Here is an 18,968-nt window from a genome sequence, read left to right as displayed (position 1 = left end):
CACATAAAAGCTAATCAGGTGCTTATTAAATAATCATACTGTACCATGTTGCGACTGTATACATGTTTGCCTATCTCACTGGTCTGTGAGACCCTCAAGGGTTCCCTACTTAATATCATATTAAGTGTTTATTTGTAGATTGTCCATTTCCCCATCAGAATGGAAACACCATGAAGAGGAGATATCTGTTCATTGCTATATTCTCTGTGCCTAGAACTGTGCCTGGCAAATAGTAAATAAACTCAATAAATATTTACTGAATGTTGAAAATGCACGGATATGGCCATATCATCTCTGTCTGTGGCACCCTCTCAAACCCAAGCCCAAGAGAACTATCAGTGAATATTGGCTGAATGAATGGGTCTGTGCTAAGAATGTGTACACTGATGATGGCCAGATTCTTGGAGCTTGGACAGGGGGCTTGTGTCTGTGTCTCTCTCACACACTTCCCTCCAGAGTCTAGGCCCACAGGGTTGGTGGAGGGAAAGAAAGAAGTCTCACCTGGAGGTGAGTGCTCACAGCCATCTGGTGGTCACCTGGGGAACTACAAGTATTGTCTACCTTAGTCAAACTTTATTCCCAGCCCCTTCTGGGGAGATGGTGACATTTAGGCTAGAATGAAGGCACACTGGATTTGGTTCCAAATAGAATGGCTTCAGATCCCAGCTCTGCCATTGACAGTGTGATTTGGGCAAATCGTCTGGCTTCTCTGGGCTTTACCTATGAAATAGGGGTGTAGGATTATCGTATGTACTGGGCTCTGGTCTGGCATCTGGTAGGTGGGAAGGGCTGGAGGGGGAAGTCAGTGACGAGGAGAATCAAGGAGACAGGGAAGGGGGCCTGAGGATGAGAGAAGAAAAAGGGTTGCCTTTTCTTCTAGATAGCAGATCTTTGGGGAACAGACCTGGTTGGCAGTGATGGCCTCAATTGTCCTGTTGACATGGGGCAGTTTTGGAGCACGAGAGAGTGTGCCCACATGAAAATCCATAGCCTCAGACTTCCCTGGCAGTCCAGTGGTTAAGACTCGTGTTTCCACTATAGGGGACGCAGGTTCAGTCCCTGGTCGGGGAACTGAGATCCTACATGCTGCATGGCACAGCCAAAGAAACCCCAAAACAAGCAAATAAGAAACTCCACAGCCTCACTTGAGTCACTTAGGTCTCCAGGGTTTCTCAGGGTTAGAAATGTCACTTCACTCTTTTCCTCTTTGGCTGACTGAGGATTGCCTCCGTCATGAACCAACACCATGATTCTCTGGATCAGGAAATTCTGACCAACCAACTACTTCAAGGGAAAGGTGGTCATTGATGTTCTTCACCCTGGAAGGGCAACCGTATCCAAGACAGAAATTTGGGGAAAATAGCCAAAGTATACAAGACCACACCAGATGTCATCTTTATATTTGGAGTCAGAACCCATTTTGGTGGTGACAACTGGCTTGGATGTGATTTATGATTCCTTGGGTTATGGGAAGAAAAATAAACCACCACCACCTTGCAAGACATGGGCTGCCTGAGAAGAAAAAGAACTGAAGGACAGAATGAAGGAGCTTGGGGGATCACAAAGACCAATGTAGGTTCTGGCAGAAGGAAGGATTAAAGATCCTGCAGTGACTTTATCTGTGGTGATTGTGCAGATTTTTCATGAAAGGATTAATAAACTATGTAAAATAAAAAAAGATCATGCCACTCAGAAGAGAAGACGACAGTCTCTCATACATCTCCCCTCTATTTGTGTGTGTGTGTGTGTGTGTATGTGTGAGCCATATGGCTTGCAAGATCTTAGTTCCCTGACCAGGAATCAAACTTATGCCCCCTGCGGTGGAAGTGTGGAGTCCTAACCACGGGACCACAAATGGGTTCCCTCTCATACACCCTCTCATGCCAACCTCCCAGCAGCCTCTCTGAGACCAACTGGACAGCTGTTGAGACCTGGCTCTGACAGGGGAGAAAGTGGACATCCGGGTTCCAGGGGGCAGATGTTCTTGTATTCCCTTTGCTGCCCCGCTTTCCTCAACACTGTGCGTATTACTGTTCCCTCCGTGATTTCCTTCTCTTTCTCGGATGTTGCTTTTTGTCCAGTCATCCAGTCAGCAAGTATTTATTGAACACCTCCTCCACGCCAGGCTTTGTTCTCCAGCACAGACCAGAACAAAGTCTGTATCCTCTTGGAGCTTATATCTTGGTGGGGCTGACATGTCTTTTCTCTTAAAACAATAAATTTACAATTTCAGGAGTGCTAAGTGCTCTAAAAAATGATAAGGAAAGGAGGGAGAGAGTGACAGGGGCGGGAGTGGTCGTCTAGGGTAGAGGTTGGGAAAGCCTGCTCCGGAAGATATTGACTTGGCCGCAGAGACTCTCAAATGGAGTAAAGGGGTTCTGGGCAGAGGGAACCGCCAGGCAAAGCCCAGGAGCAGGAAGCTTCTCACCCAGTCTGTGCTCTCACTGGTGGGGTTCCCTGAAGCTCCTCCTCTCTGCTCCCTCCCCGCACACCCAAGCCTCCCAGGTGTCCTCCTCCTGCAGCCAGCACCTCCCAGCAATTCCATGCAGAAGATACTAACATGGTCTCTCTTTTTCTTAACTTTTATTTATTTATTTGGCTGTGCTGGGTCTTAGCTGCATCACGTAGGATCTTGTTAGTTGCCGCATGCAAACTCTTTAGTTGCGGCTCATGGGATCTAGTTCCCCTGACCAGGGATCAAACCCCAACCCTCTGCATTGGGTATGTGGCATCTTAGCCACTGGACCAATTGGGAAGTCCCTGTCTCTAGAGAAAACAGGCCCAAAGAGCCTAAGATATTCACCCAAACTAACTGCTGACCACACCACCTGCTAACCACCCCAAACTCACCATGTGCAACCTGAAGTACAGTATCTTCTCCAGCCCTGCCAGCCCCATGTACCCTGCCACTGGCCGGCCCCCTCCTTCTCCCTGCCCCACACTGACTGTGGATACTGCAGTGGTTCTGTGCTGGGAGGATAAGTGGTGGGGCCTGGGATCTGGGCCCTCACCTGGTCCCTGCCCCCAGCCCCTTCCCACAGGCCTGGTTGATTCCAATGAGGATCAGAGCTCGAGTTGGAGGGTGGAGGAGGCAGCTATTTCCCCTTTCCCAGAACTGGCCATATCTGTGGCATCTGGAGAAGTCAGCTGGGAGAGGTTCCCTGGGAACAGGAAGAGGTGGGGAAGGGGGAGTTTCTTCTCTGTGCCCTGCCCTGCCAGGGTGCCTAAGATGGGAGGCCGAGGGGGGCCCGCCCTGGGGACTGAGCTGATGGCTTTCTGCTTCCAAGTTCTTCCCGACTCCTGCTGCTTCAGGGAAGTGACCCCCCCCACCCCCCCCCCCACCCCCACCCCGCTGGCTTTCCAGATCCTTGAATAAATAATTCAAGTTTTGAAATCTTGCCAGGCCCACCCCTCCCTGTGCAGTGAGGGCGCTATTGGGCTGACATGATTGACGTCGCCCAGCTCCTTCTGCCAGCCCCGGCATCAGGAGGGCTGGCCCGGTTACTGTCAGTCCAGACCCTCTACCCTGTCCCACCCCCCTGGGGGCCCACAGTCACCTGGTATCTTCATTCCAGGACCCTATGACCCTTATCACAGCCTGGTCACTTGTGACAGGGTCACGGTGACCTGAAGAACTATCACCCAGCCCCTCCACCTTCCCTTTCCTACCGCCTCATCCCTGAACCCCATCATGGCCCAGCGTCACCCTGACACTGCTATGGTTGCCCTGGGGGCTTCCTTCTCCTCCTCAGCGTCGCACTGCCACCATCCCCCCAAGATCCTGTCACCGCGCTCATACCGTCACTTCCACCCACCTCCCTGCTCCCTCGTGCTCCTGTCACCATCACCTCAGGGCCCCATCGTCTTGGCAACCCCTGTCATCCTCACCGGGGACGCTCATTCAGCCCCCATCACTCGGGCTCCGTCACCTGAATTCCGTCAGCCTGTCTCTGCCACCCGAGGGTCCCATCACCTCCACAAACTCTCCGGGGCCCCTTTCTTCCTCTCCCTCTAACACATGCCCCCCGCCACCTCCCTGAGACTGCAAGGGCTCTCGCACCAGCGACCCCGAAACCCCCGGCCCGTAGAGGGCGCAGCGTCAAGGACAGCGCGGGCCGACTCAGAAGGGGGCGGAGCCGCAGCCACGGTCGCTTTTTATGAATGGGGGAGCGGGCGGCACGAGGCCTCATTACTATGCCGAGCGGCGCGCGCTGCGCCCCAGCGCGACGCACCCATTGGCCAGCCGGGCCACTGACGTCACCAAAGCGGTGGTCGGGGGCGGGGCAGGACGGGGTGACTCACGCCGCTTCTCCCGCGGCCGCGGGGGCTTCTCGGGGTCCTCACACACCCTGCGCAGCCCGGACCCGAGCGCAGCCTCCCCGCGGCCCGGCCGCGCCCCGTCCCGAGAGGTGAGTAGCGGGCCCCGCCTTGGGTACCAGGCGTCCAAGAGGGCACGCAGGATGCTGGACGCTGGGCAAGCGGTCAAGCTCCCAGCCGTTGGTTGGGGTCGGAGGTTGAGACCAGGAACTCTGAGTCTGGGCTAACAGGAGGGGACCCAGGGTCTGGGTGATAAGAGCTGTCAGCTGGGTAGCCCGGCGTGGGGTGAGCACTCCTGCAAGGACCCGAGGCCCTGAAGGGACTGATGGTCATCTGAGTTTGGGCCGGCAGGAAGCGTCTGGGCCAGGAACCAGGCGTCCGAGCAGGAGGAGGTGTCCGACTTAGAAATCCAGACGTCCGGACAGGAGGCGGAGTCAGGCCCAAGAGCCAGGTGTCCAAGCAGAGGGAGGGATCTGACTCCAGGATCCTGGCTTCCAGCAGGGGGTGTTTGTCCCAAAGACCCAGAGGTTCAGGCAGAAAGAAGGGTCCAGCTGGGGGCAGAAGTCTAGGCGAGTGTGTGTTGGGGGGCTGAGGTCCCAGATGTTGTTACCCTAAGAGTGCAGGGTGGGGGCTGGCGGGAGCTTCACGAGCATTCTCTGGGGGCGGAGTCTGGGGCTGGCCATACTGAGAATCGTGAGGGGTCTGGTGAGCCTCAGAAACTGAGCGTCATCCTCCCCAGTGGGGAGGGAGCAGAACTGCTGTCAGTCTTGAGATGTCCCCTCCCCCAGTCCTGGGCCTTTCCCGGCTTCTCCGGGATCCTATGGGCCTCCATCCACTTATGGTAGTCCTTCATCTTGTCCTCCTCGGTCACACACATGGGAGAGAGACCTGCGGGACTCAATGTATTAGAAGGGAGAGGGGAGCGACCCACCACAGGGATCCCCAGACCCCTGCTGGCCTAGGGGCATAGGTGAAGACAAGGGTATCCTGGAAGGAGCTTCAGGGCATGGGAGGGGGTGGGCAACCTGGGACCCAGCCAGGTATCCTGAGGAGAGACCCCCCCCCCCCGACTGCTTCCAGACCCCTCTACCCAGCACCCAGCCCTGCCAGCTTCTCACAGGGCGTTTCTCCTACAGGTACCATGATGTGGGGTGCAGGCAGCCCCCTGGCCTGGCTCTCTGCTGGCCCTGGAAACATGAACATGAGCAGCATGGGGTCCACAGAGGGGCCCACAGGCCCTGCTGCACCGCTGCCCACCCCCACGGCCTGGGACGTAGTACTGTGCATCTCGGGCACACTGGTGTCCTGTGAGAACGCGCTGGTGGTGGCCATCATCGTGGGCACTCCCGCCTTCCGTGCCCCCATGTTCCTGCTAGTGGGCAGCCTGGCTGTGGCAGACCTGCTGGCGGGCCTGGGCCTGGTCATGCACTTCGCTGCTGTCTTCTGCATTGGCTCAGCAGTGATGAGCCTGGTGCTGGTTGGCGTGCTGGCCACGGCCTTTACTGCCAGCATCGGCAGCCTACTGGCCATCACCGTTGATCGCTACCTTTCTCTGTATAATGCGCTCACCTACTACTCAGAGACAACAGTGACGCGGACCTATGTGATGCTGGCCCTAGTGTGGGGGGGCGCGCTGGGCCTGGGGCTGCTGCCTGTGCTGGCCTGGAACTGCCTGGATGCGCGGGCCACGTGCGGCGTGGTCTATCCGCTCTCCAAGAACCATCTGGTGGTCCTGGCCGTCGCCTTCTTCATGGTGTTCGGCATCATGCTGCAGCTGTACGCCCAGGTCTGTCGCATCGTCTGCCGCCATGCCCAGCAGATTGCCCTCCAGCGGCACCTGCTGCCTGCCTCCCACTACGTGGCCACCCGAAAGGGCATTGCCACCCTGGCCGTGGTGCTTGGCGCCTTTGCCGCCTGCTGGCTGCCCTTCACCGTCTACTGCCTGTTGGGCGATGCCCACTCCCCACCCCTCTACACCTATCTCACCCTGCTCCCTGCCACCTACAACTCCATGATCAACCCCATCATCTACGCCTTCCGCAACCAGGACGTGCAGAAGGTGCTGTGGGCTGTCTGCTGCTGCTGTTCCTCTTCCAAGACGCTCTTCCGATCCCGCTCCCCCAGTGATGTCTAGTCTCATCCTGGTGACCCTCCAGCCCTCATCACTACAGAATTCCAGAATGTTAGGTCCTCCAGGGCTTTGTTCCAACCCCCAGCTCCACACCCCAAGACCCAGCTGGTTCTGGAGTTCTAGGACTTTGGGTGTTTCACAGGATTCTGTTCAGATCCCTGCAGGGCCCAGCTGGCTCCATGGTTCTAGAATGTTCCGGTGGTCAGGGTCCCAACTCAGAAATGTCCCACAGCCCAGATGGGCTTGGAGTTCCAGTAGGCTGCTGGGTGTTTCACAGTGCCATTCCAAGTCCCTGACCTTCCCCCTCCCTTGACCTTGACCATGTCACTTTACTTTTGTGTTTCTGAGCTAAAGAGTCAGAGAGGTTAGTTACTCCATTGCCTAGATAAGAGAAAGGTTTATCTGTATATATGTGCACATACAAAGAGAATATCTATTTATTATTTATTTATGAATTTATTTATGGGTGTTAAGGGGAAATAAAGAGACCCACACCTTGAAATCCAGGCCATACCAGGGTACTCCCAGTCCCCAACACCCTCATTTCTGACCTCAGTTCCTAGAGGGGGAAAAGGGAGAGAGAGAAACCACGTATTTTGTTATTATTTTTGCTTACTTTTTATCGAAGAGATCATAGAAACCAGAGCCTTCTCCCCAGGCCCGCCCCCTCGGGTTTGCAGGGGGAACACACCAGCCTCTGGTTTTTTATTTTTTTAAGAAGCCATCACCTGAGAAACCGAGAATTCCTCTGCTCTGGGGGCCGACTGCCCTCTGGTGGCCGTTTTTGGGGAACTGCAGCCGGGTCGGCCGTCGGAACCAGGCCAAGCAACCCCAGCTCCACTCCAGGCTGGTGTCCAGCACCATAGCCAGAGCCTGGGGTCAGGTCTCACCCTGCGGTGCCCTACAGGAGGCAGGGTGCGAGCCAACACCTGAGCCCTCTGCCATCTGGGGTAGGGTCCCCAGTGCAATCCCTATTCCTGTTCCTGACCCAACCCTCATTAAAAAATGATTTTGTGATAAATAAGATTTGTCTGTTCGTGGAAGGAGTGGTGTGGGGTGTGATGGGTGACAGCCTCGAACGGGGGGATTAGGCCAGGCCTGGGGACCTATGGGGGGATCCAAGAAACTGGAGACTCAGGTGGAGTAAGGCTGGCAGGTGACACCTCCCACCCCAGGATGCCAGTCTGATGGGTTCCTCTGTTCAGACCCAGGCGTCCCCAGACAAGAACCCCACCTCCACCGGGACTAGAACTGCTGGTGCCAGGCCCCCGTGGGTTTCAGTTGCTCACATCTTGCCTACATTAGCTTTAGCTTGGGGTTTGGGCATGAAGAATGTGCTCAAGCCATGTAGGTGTCCTGAACAACAGCAGCCTCTTCCACTCACAGGTGTTTCCTGCGCGCTGGGCACTGCACTAAGCGTTCTGCATCCGTCAGCTCACGTATGCCTAACAAGCATCCCCTGGCACGGGTAAGAACCTCATGTTACAGACCAGGAAGTGGGCCAAGGGAGATTCAGTGGTCAGCTCAAGGTCATACAGCTAGGAAACGGTAGAGCCAGGATTCAAAAGAGGCACGTTTGTTTCCAGGCCCTGTGCACTGTCCCCTGGCCGATGCCCCCTCATCTCCTGCCTTCCCAAGCCAAAGGCTTAGGACATTCTGGACCCTGCCTTGTGTTGGGGTTAATTTTCAGAGCCAGTGGCCCCATTTTGGGAGGTGATTGGATGGGGTCTGTTCACTCAGGAGCTGGAAGGACTTTTTTCTACGCAAAGGTGAGTGAAGGTAAGTGTGTGTACCCTTGTGTGCATTTGAGGACAAAATTGGGCAGGACTCTGAATTGCAGTTTTGGAACCAAAAAGAACTTGTTCACCAGGTACAGGCAGGAGTAGGTTTGGGGTGTGGCTGAAGAGGAAGCTCGGACTACCCCAAACCCACATCTACCCAGATGGGCGAAGCCTGGAGGTGGGGCCCTCAGAGCACCCCTATTGCACAGATGGGGAGACTGTTTCCCTGGCCAGAGAGCTTTTGCCTGATGTTCAAGACTCCTCCCCAATAGCAGCCACAGGAATCCAAGGGGAGTGGGCATACCAACAGGGCTGGGTCACAGCTGGCAGAGGGCGGGCCTGGGCTGAGCTACACACAGTGCCAATCCAGGCCCAAAGTGGGGAGGCTCCACCAGGTCAGGTTGAGGCTTACCTCCTCTCCCCACCTTCCTGGAAGGTCCCTGGGAAAAAGGTCCCCAGTCAGGAAGCACCTGTCCCATGCCAAACATCTCACACAACATCACCATGGCCCCTTTGGTGGGGGAGGGGTACTATTGCTTTCCCCATTTTACAGAAGAGAAAGTTGAGGCTCTGAGAGTAATGAATTTTCATTTATTCATTGCTGTCCTTGTGGGCAGTGTAAATTCTAGCTGGAGGACACAGTAATAAAGACAGGAACTAAAATATGATAATGTCAGAGTGATATATTCTCAGAGACAGAGCACAGGGAGCGGATGTAAGCTTTAAACGAGGGTGCCCCTTGGAACCTCCCTGGCAGTCCAGTGGTTAGGGTTCAGCTTATCCACTGCTGCTGGGGACCCATGCTGGATCCCTGGTCAGAGAACTAAGACACTGCAAGAGATATGGAGTGACCTAAAAGTAAAGAAAAGATACGGATGCCCTCAAAATCCTCACTGAAAGTGACATTTGATTTGCCTAAAGTCACACAGTTAAGAGCTGAGCTGACCTGAGGGTTGAACCAGGTCCTTGTGACTTCCAATCTGTTTCTTTCCTGGATGAGGGAATTGGTTTCAGGAGCAGCTCAGAAATAGCAAGCAAGGAAACCAGGGCAGGGAGCCCTGTCCTGGGCTAGGGAAAGTTTTGGGGGTCTCCAGGGCACCCCTAGACCTTTGGGAGGGGCAGTGTAGGAACAGGCCTACTGGCTGCCTCAGCCACACTCCCAAGGAGCACCCACCAAGGTCTCGAAGGAGCAGGGCCAGGGGCCCATCCCATCCTCGGAGGGCTTGGCTCTCGGCCCCCTCCTTGCTTCTGGCTCCAGGGCCCAGCAGGGCCAGCCTCATTTGTGGTGGACCCTCATGCCGTTGAGTCCTCTGTCTCTGTGTAGCTGTGAGGTGGCGCTCAGACATTTCTGGAAGCCTGCATCTTCAGTCTCGGCCTTGAGTCCTGGGCCCACATGAGGGTGTCTGAGCCTGTCCCCGGGTTGGGGTTTGTGTGCAAGGTGGGGCCTGTTGGCTTCTCCTTCCTCCTGGGATTCTGCAGCTACATCTCAGGTCCTCCCTGTACCCCAAGTCTGTGTTTCCTCCAGGAAGCCTCCCTGGCTCAGCCCTCCTGTGGCTGTGAAGATGAAGTTTATACACCTTGCTACACTTCTCCTTAGTAAATATTTACAGAGAAGTTTTACCTTCCTCATCAGAATGGGGGCCTCTGAAGGCTGTGTCCCAGCTCCAACTGAAGGTCCCTGAGAGAAGGGACATGTCTGCCCCTCAGATTGAAGCCGTCTGCGTCTCTTTCAGGCTCAGACTTCTCAGTCGGGGGCTGCTCATCACGTGTGCATGCACGTGTGCGTGTATGCCTGTGTGTGTGTTTTTCAGGGTGGGGAGTAGCCAAGCCTTCCAGCCTCTCTGCCTTAGCCAGCTGTCCAACTCCATGCCTGATCCCCCCAAGTGATTGAGGCCCAGGAGGGTGAGCTGGGCAGTGGGGGCTCCCTGGCTTGGAGGAGGCAAAGGCTGGGGCCCGGAACCCTGCCTTCCTGCAGGGGTAGGCCTTAGGGTGGGGCTGGGGCCCTTCTCTCCTCCCCTTCTTCCCAGGTCCTGTGGAGGGGGCAGCCCCCACCAGGGCCATGACCGCTTCTCCCTGCAATAAGTGAGGAGACAGCAGCTATTAATATAAGATGAGTTCACGGGCTCACAGCTTCTGCAGGCTGGAAAACAGGCTCCTGGGGCCGGGGGCTGCGGCAAGTCTCGTCTGTCAGATTTTCTCCTGGAGCCTGAAACCTGCCAACCCCACACCCCGCAACTCCCTACATGCGGAGACATGTGTGCACACAGGCATGTGCACACAGGCACACACGTGGGGGTCCAGGTTCCTGGCTGTTGAGAGAAGATCCACACATGCACACACACCCAGACACGCACGTATGATCAGTGTGTCTGCACACTGGTGTGAGCACCTGTGCACACAGATGTATCACATGTACACAGACCATGTCAGCCTCAGGTGCACGTGTTCTCATGCAGAAGCACACACCTAAATGCATGCACATGCCCCTGCACAAATACGTACGCACACAGACACACAGCCTTGTATATACATGTGTGCACATAGGTCCAGGCACGCTTGCATGCCCAGACCGATCTGCACACCACGGCACACCCACATATATACAGACACAAAGCTGCCCGTGTGCATACAGATGGCATCAGTCATGTATACACATGCACACAGGACTACATTCAAGGACTTGTACATGTACATATATGTGTACATGCATGTCTTTTGCACAAGTGTACAGTCACACAGGCTCCACACTGTCAGTGTTCAGCAATCATGAATTCACAGGCAGACCCTTGCTTTCCAGCACTAACCGGCTGGCTCAGCCTCCCCTCCCCCCAGCCTCATGACATGCAGCTCAGGCTCCTGCCAACCCCAATGTCTGCCCTTGGCTTCCCACCCCCCGGGGGGTCCCCAGATCCCTGATTAACCCCCTCACTAATTGGCCACCAGCCCCTTGACTTTGCTGCAGGCCTTCTCCGGAGCTGGGAGCGAGAGGCTGCAAATTGGCCAAGCAGGTTGGGTCTGGGGAATAGAATGCGAGGCAGGGCGGGGGTGCTATGAGCTCAGTGCTGAGCTGGAGCCAGGGAGGGTGCCCCTATACCAGGACTGGGGGGACACTGGCATCGTACCCTCGTGGGAGGGCACTTAGGATTCACATGCATCCAGTCACCTGAGCTTTCGCTGCACGCACTTTCACGCACACTAGTCATGTGGGTGGACATGCTCCAGCCCATTTCACACAAATGCATGTGAACATTTGCACACACCCACACTCAGGAAAAACCCCATTAATCAAAATCTTACATGTTGATAAATTCACCTGTCAGATACACAGAGACCACTGATATATGTACATCCTAACACACTTCACCTAAATGCCCAAATGTGTCATATGTATATCTGCTTGCAAACACAAATTTACTTGCTATACATGCCTATGAATGTACACCTAGGTCTACCTGTAGGCATGTAAGAACATACATCCACACCTGTACATGCACACCCAGAGTGCAGGCATGTGTGTGCCTACCATGATGGACCCCCAAATAGCCACAGAATAAGAACTCCCACAGCCAGCCACCAGCTTTGCGGAGGAACAGGGAGTTTGAAGTTCCTGCGGTCTACAGGGAGAGGGGTGTGTGTTGGGGGCAGGGAGTGGTGGAACTTGCCTAATACCTAAGCCCAGTACTCCCTCTGGGTTCTCCTCAGCCTCGGGGCTCCCAGACGGGACAGAGGTTCTGGCTTTGCTTCTCTAGTTCCTGTCTCCTTGGCTCTGGGCCTGAGCCCACAGCGAGTTCTGCTTTCTTGCAGACAGCCAGGGGCATTGGAAAGCGGAAGGTTTCTACTTTCATGCCTGCTGCCAACTTGCTGTGTGACTTTGGGCAAGTTGCTGTACCTCTCTGTGTGTCTGCCTTTCCAACTGTAAACTAGGAATAAAAAGCCTGGTATTGGCTGTCCTTCCGGGATTGCCTGAGGAGTCCATGGGTTCATCTTTATGGATGTGCTTTACTCAGGCACACGTCTGGGAGAGGTTAGTTCCCAAGACAGCGAGACACGAGTTGTGGTGGGGGGTCGGTGTTGGGCAGAATACCTAATCCTGTGCGACTCCTCACTGAACAGGGGAGGGAGCTGAGGCCCAGAGGGAGCTGCAAGGTGGGAGCTAGAAAACCTGGCCTGACTTCTCAGCCAGGAAATCTCCTCCTCCTTAAATACATACGCAGGGCATGAGCAGGTGTGTGCACAATCCCCCAGGTAAGGGCAGGGATGCCTGCCTGCTGCAGTGGGAGGGTGTCTCTGCAGAATGCCTGCCACCATGGTACCGAGCATTCTACCAGGAAGAGATTCTTTTGGGTGTGAAAGGCTAATTTTTTTGTCCTCTAGCTTCAGACCCCTCATAAGACACTTCTCCTGGGGCTAAGGCTGGCTTTGGGGAGCACCTGAGACATCTCCTAGCTTCCAGATCTAGGAGGGAACTGGCTGACAACCACCCTGGAGCAGCACTTACGGAAGTGGTGCCAGCTTGCCCTGGCCACCAGGCGGCCAGGAGGGGGCAGTGAGGAGCTGGCAGAGGCAGCACAGGAGGGGTGGCTCCTGAGGACTGTGTGGTTTGCTTGCGCTTGTGATCCTGTAACCGTGTGCTGCTCTGTGCTCTTGTTTGCACAAAGATAGGATTCTGTGTGCACGTGTCTCCATGTCTGAGTGTGCACAAATGCTAGCATCTGAACAGGTGTGCGCATATACTGAAGCTGTGTCTGTTGGAAGCCCCTGCCCATACACAGGGAGACCACTGTGTTCCAGGCAGTTGAGGGCACAGGGCACTTCTAACTCTAAAGGTCTAGGATAGCAGGGCCCCCAGTCCAGCTCACTTATTGCAAAGCGAGAGCAAAATCAACCATCATTTATAAAACTAGGCACCAGCGGGTAGGTAGGGCAGTCTGTAACAGAAAACCTTTCACACACCCCTCTGACACCAAAGATCATGATCCTCGATGGAAAGATTCTGAAAATGGTTTACGCTGCGTGGTGGGCAGAACACGAGAGACCCCCGCGCGAACTGCAGCTCTGCTTTTGGTCAGCTATGCGGTCTTAGGCAACTCAACCTCTCCGAATCATGTTTCTCAAGCGTCAAGTGGGACCTTTGGTTGGTGAAATAAAGCACAGGCAGTCTCGGGCAGGTAGTAGTTGAATGCTCCTTCTTTTCACTAGCCCAAAGAGCTGAAGCTCCCAAGTGGAGGAGCTGGAATTTAAGTCAGACTCCCAGCTGCCCAGAACCACATTCCTTCCCTCCAATTCTCCAGCAAGGGCGGCTCCCGACACCACCATTTTGTCTTCTCCCAGGGCGGGCGTCTGGCTGCCTGTCAGTCACCGACCTCGGGAAGCCAAGTGCTGACTAAACAGAGGCCTGAGCAGGAGGGTGGGGTGAGGGGCTCCGCCAGGGCCAGCAGCTCCCGCGCCCCCTCCCCTGCACCCCCACCCCCAGCGATGAGCTCAGAGTGGCTGGCGCAGCACTTGCTGACGATTCAAAACTTCTGCCCCCTCTCCTGGGATGCCAGTGGGTGACTCTCTCGCAACAGCAGGCGTGACCAGCCGAGTCACCAACCCAGCTCCCACCCCTCTCCCGGGGCCGCCCCACACCGTCTGTCTGCTGGGCTCAGAACAGGGAGTCTGCTCATCAATTACCCCCGGGGACAGCTACTCGCAGCAGCTGTGCTCGGAACAACCGTTGCTTCCTGGGTAGGTCATTTTTTTAGGGTCAGAAGAGAAACCCAGACCTGTCGCCTTCCCAGGCAGGAGAGAGAGGGGGCGTGCGGCAGCCTAACCCTTTTATCGGATTCCACTGTAAGTCGTTCTATTTAAGGTAAGTTGCTCGGGTCTGAGAGGCAGACAAGATGCCGGCCAGATGCTGGCAGGCAGCATCAGCATTCTCCTGCCTGATGTGAGGCCCCCCCCCCCCCGCCCTCCCGTGCCCCAGCACACCCTTCCCAGGCAGCTGAGGTGGCCTCCACGTGCCCCCCCACCATGGGTCTCCTCCTAAATCAACACCCCCACCTCCCACACAGGGCGCACCAGCCAGAGGCAGAGGCCCCGGGCCTCTGAGCCCACCCACACCGACCTCCCTCTGGAGCTCTGGCCACCACCTGTGGCTATCAATGTTGCCCCCTTGGAACTGCTTCTCCCATTACACAGATACAAGTGCGCGCTCGCACACGCACACACACATACACACCCCCCAGAGGTGGCTGCATGGTTACAAAGACTTTCATCAGATTATTTAAAATGTTGGCATTTATGTATTCGGAAGTATACATAAAACAATCACACAGAATCCTCAGGTCACTCTGGGAGCTAACGTGCCACACACATGAACCCGGCAGGGACTCACGTGAGCCCAGGCTTGGAGGCACGGGACTGAAAAGCTGGGTGTCCTTCTCTTCTAAGGGCCTGAGAGCAGCAGGGGAAAGAGGAAAGGGTCACTTCAGGGGTCTGGCTCAGCCCCACTGCTCAGATCTCAGTTGCAGCTCCTGTCCCATCTTCAGGGGAAGGGGCCCCATCTTCAGACTGTACCCCACGACATACAAGCCTAGTCCCTAACATCTTCATGTGGCAAACACACCCAAGAATAATCCACTGGACCAGGTCCTTATAAATATATTTATATCAGAGAAAACAAGGCACTTTGGGAGCGTTACGGCTCACTCTCCTACACATACATCATTCTAGACAGAAAGTAAAAACTGGTTAGTTTCTCAAATGAGTTAACTGAGTAAAGTTAATACAATAACAAAATTGCTCCCTAGCCCTTCCTGAGGCACGGGATGAGGTGCATCTCTGGGCAACCCCTGGTATCCCAGGTCAGCTGGACCCCGGCAGAGCTCAAAGCCTGACGAGCCCAGGAAGCCTGACAACTCTCCTGAGCAGAAGCCCCTAGCCTTGGGGCGCTGCCCTCCTCCCCAAGCAGGTGAGGGGGTGCTGCAGTGGGAGGCAGGCAGAGAGCAGAGCTGGGACACGGTGGGAATGCTTAAGCAGGGTCACCAAAGCCACAGAGACCTCAATCTGTCCGAGCTGGCACTGCAGAGCCGGAGGATCGGCGCCACGGGAAGAGATTTCACATTAGCCCTGACAACACTGCCTCAGCTCTGCGGTGACATTGGCCAGGGTCGTTTCTGAGGGGCACACGAGCTTCCGTTGGAGGCGAGCTGGAGCTCAGGCCAGCTGCTCTGAACCTCCAAGGGATCGCTGAGCCTGCCCCCTCCCCATGGCTGCTCCTTTGGAATGTACTCATCTCACAACCAAGGCAGAGCCACAAGTCACTTCTGACACTGCCGACTGGAAGCTGGGCCCCTGGGCCACAGGAATGGGGGCAGGTCCCCTGGGCTGGGCAGAACAGGGAAGGGAGGCGGCTCCTTGCCTTCAGCCCTCAGAGTCCTTAGGGGCCATTGCTCCACACCCTCACCAGCCTCAGCCCAGTTTAAATAATCACTAAACGGCATTCTACAATTACAGGATTCCAAAGACACACAATTACCTGCACAGGGTCCTTTATCATCTTAAAGGGCTCTGGGTTTAAAGAAGCTTTTTTTTTTTTTTTTTTTTTGGTGCACATATGCATAAGTAGAGCCCAGAGGGCCTCTCGGCTGACTGGGTCCCCAGCCCCCTGAGCTGAGGAAGCTTCGCAAGGCCGGCTGCTACAAAGCGCCGAGCTTGGCTGCATAGATTTTAATGAGAGCGTCAGGCAGAGCTGTGCTGTTGCTCTCCGGGACTTGCAGATCATTACCAAACCAGCTGTAGGATGAGAACACAGCACATCGAAACCCTAGGAGGTCACTGAGCTAATGATCTAATCCTACCTTCCGCAGGCAGTGCCCCTCCCCACCTCCTCCTGCCCCCAGCCCTCTTCCTCGGCAGGCTCTGTCCATTCCAGAAGCCAGGCCAACACCACCCCCTTCAAGGTCAGAGCTGGATGATACGAGCACAGTGCTGGCTCCCCCGTTTCCAGAAAGGAGGGGGTGGGGGTGATTCAGTCAAAGCCATTAGGCCCAAACCCCGGCCTGGCCTGGCCAGGCCCCAGGCCCCTATTTGGGAGAACCGCTGCCCTCTGCCTGCTGGCCTGGCCACTGCTGGGTGACAGCTGGGGGGCACCTTCAGCAGCCGTTTTAGAGCTCTGAAGAAAGCACCTTCAGCTTCCGGAGCGCACTGTGGGAGGCACGGCAGGGGTGCACACGGTCTGGCGCTCTCAGCGCCGGAGCCTGGTGCCCGCCCTGCGCCCAAGACGCCCTATCTGGGGAGACAGGCGGGCACACTGGCCTCTTAACGGCTCCATCCCCACGACTGCATGCTCTCCTCGAGCTGGAGGGGCTGATGAGGGCTTTGGCAATTACTAGAACCATGTGCTGTGCTGGGGGGGAGACAGATCCTGTCTGTCTTTGTTTCACGGCTTGGAGAGCTGGAGAAGCCTGGAAAAGCCGGTTTCAGCCTAAGAGGCTACACAACAGAAGAGAAGAAACCTCACTGCTAGCCAAAGCTGACCGGCTTTTTTTCTCAAAAATAGCACCTGTGTATTAGCTTGGGGAAAAAGGGAGGAGGGAGGGAGGGAACATCATGGTGCAGTGAGGAGGGGAGCTGGAAACAGGACCCAGAGTCGTCCTGCCTCTCAGCCCTCCTCACGGCTGCCAGGCCTCCCCACCCCACCTCCCCAGGCAGCTCCCTGCGGCCGCTGCCAGCCTGAGGGACTGAAGTTTCTACAGTTGGCAGGACCTATGCTTAAACTGGGGAAACAAACGGGGGAGGAGATCCAGAGGAACTGAAAGCAGCACCTGTCACACTGCCTACCCTCCTCCTCCTCGCACTACTCTGGTCCCCCAAGAGGGCAGCTCTCAAGGCCAGGTGCCGGGCTGGTGACAGGAAAGGGGGGCACACGACGAGAAGCGCGGCCACGAGGGTCTGAGCAGCACTGACAGGCCTGGCACAGGCCCCGCGCCCTTTTGCTGGACTCCCCTCTGCGGGGAGGTCTGGAGCAGCGCAGGGCCCAGAACCTAGCAGGTGCCCACAATTTGGTCCCATAAAGCACAGGGGACTCGGAATCAGAAACTCCGGGCTTGAGCTCTGTCCCCATCCAATGGTGTGACCATGAGCCAAGTCACTTCCCATCTCCAGGCTTCAGCGTCATTCAACCCAGAGACTTCCGTCTTCTTCCAGTCCTGCAGCTCCGAGTCTCTGCTCCTAACCGCGGCAGAGGCTCAGATCCCTGGGTGTCAGGGCTAGTTTGGTCATGGCTCCTAGAGGTTAGAACTGGGCTATGGTGCTTGGAGGCACCTGGTGGCAAGGGAGGGGTGTTTGAGGGACACGGGAACAGCACAGTCCGGGAAGGAAGCCTGGGAGGGAGGCAGCCACCCTGCCTTCAGAAAGGCACTGTTTCTGAGCAGAGAGGGGTGAGACATTTCTTTAGGGGCTTGATGGCTCCCGGAATAAAGGGCATCTAGACACAGAGAAGGCTTAGAAAAAGGCAGCCTCACCCTGTGGATGAGGACAGAGGGGTGAGGCACCGGGCCTGCGGCTGCTCCGCCCTCTCAGTGCACGGGAAAGGGGCCAGCAGGCTTCAGGACCAGAAGATGGCTGGCACTATGCAAAGCAGCTGAGGGCAAGGATTCTGGAAGACTACAGAAAATGGCTCCTGGGGGAAGGCACCAACTCCAATTTAAACCCAATCAAAGGAGTGTGCTTGGGGTCTTCCCTTCTCTTCAGTCGGCAACAGTCACTTGAAGGGAACAGGGAACATCCCAGCTACAGAACCTCAGCAGCCCCATGGGGCCTGACCCTGGGGAGATGGGAAACACATGGTGATTTGGAGGAAGCACTTGGGATATATCTTTGGTTGCTTTAGGGAAGGCTCTGGCCCCTTGAAATTCTTTTTTTCCTCCCTTTTCTTCCCCTTGGGACTGTTGGGGTAGGTATCAAAGAAGGCAGGTAGGAAAGAAAGAAAAAGGAAGTAGGCGGCAGGCAGAAGAGTTAATCCGACCATTCGTCTTCATCAAACTCAGAGGAGTCGTCTTCCGAGTCGCTGTACTCCACAGCAATGCGACGCGACAGGATGGTGGCCACGTCGTTGCCCACAACATCCCGCTTCTCTTGCTCCCGCTGCTCCTCAACCCTGCGCAGCTGAAAGCCTTGTGGGAGAGAGAGAGAGAGAAGGGTTAAGAAGGCAAGTCAGCCTCTGAATCCACCCAGGACTGAGGAAGAGGGAGTGGCCCCTGGTGGAGGTGGGTACTGAAAAGGACAGCTAAAAAGAAGGATGCTGGAGGAGAGTAGAGAGAGAAAGGGGGAAGCCGATGAGAAGTCAGACAGGCTTTATGACACTGTGGTCCCAGTGCGACAAGAGGGTCTGAAGGGAGCCTGCCACTCTTCCAGGCCCCCACGCTCTCAGGCTGGTGAGGATGGTACTTCTCACAAGGCTTTGCGTGAGGAGTGGCTGCCATACCCCATCTAGCAGGCACTGAAAGTCATCGATTTTCATGGAGTTGAGCTGCCTGAGGTTGTCTCCTCTAGACAACCCTTCAGTTCACTGAGGATCAAACAGAAGAAACCACTCTAGCCTCCTGGGACCAGAACCACCCTCTGACAGAGAATAAATGCTTCACGATAGGAAGACGATGATGAGGGAGGGGAGGAAGGCAGGGTGAGAGGAAGGAGACATGGAGACAAGAGGGAAAAGGGAGGAAGGAAGGAGGTGGGAAGGTGGGGGAGAGGAT

General features: G+C 55.7%; 2 protein-coding genes across 9 annotated transcripts in view; one reads left to right on the top strand and one right to left on the bottom strand.

Moving 5' to 3' along the window:
• The first annotated feature begins 4,262 nt into the window (after nt 1–4,262).
• Nucleotides 4,263–15,870, top strand: GPR3 (G protein-coupled receptor 3). The gene is made up of 2 exons (XM_027965442.3): nt 4,263–4,409; nt 5,454–15,870. The coding sequence occupies exon 2, from the start codon at nt 5,459–5,461 to the stop codon at nt 6,449–6,451; it is 993 nt and encodes a 330-aa protein (XP_027821243.1). The 5' UTR covers nt 4,263–4,409; nt 5,454–5,458; the 3' UTR covers nt 6,452–15,870.
• The window catches only part of WASF2 (WASP family member 2), a 99,414-nt gene continuing 94,936 nt past the window's right edge, over nt 14,491–18,968 (bottom strand). For all 8 annotated transcript variants that reach the window (XM_060410636.1, XM_042245112.2, XM_042245113.1 and 5 more), the window contains one exon: nt 14,491–18,386. In XM_060410636.1, the coding sequence (XP_060266619.1) occupies nt 18,229–18,386 (158 nt within the window). In that variant the 3' untranslated portion in view covers nt 14,491–18,228. The remainder of the gene's footprint in view (nt 18,387–18,968) is intronic.

Source organism: Ovis aries, chromosome 2, assembly GCF_016772045.2.
Source record: "Ovis aries strain OAR_USU_Benz2616 breed Rambouillet chromosome 2, ARS-UI_Ramb_v3.0, whole genome shotgun sequence".
NCBI lineage: Eukaryota > Metazoa > Chordata > Mammalia > Artiodactyla > Bovidae > Ovis > Ovis aries.
This window is presented reverse-complemented; position numbering and strand designations above follow the sequence as displayed.

Coding starts and splice junctions, on each gene's coding strand:
- GPR3 (XM_027965442.3), top strand. CDS start 5,459: ATGATGTGGGGTGCAGGCAGCCCCCTGGCCTGGCTCTCTGCTGGCCCT.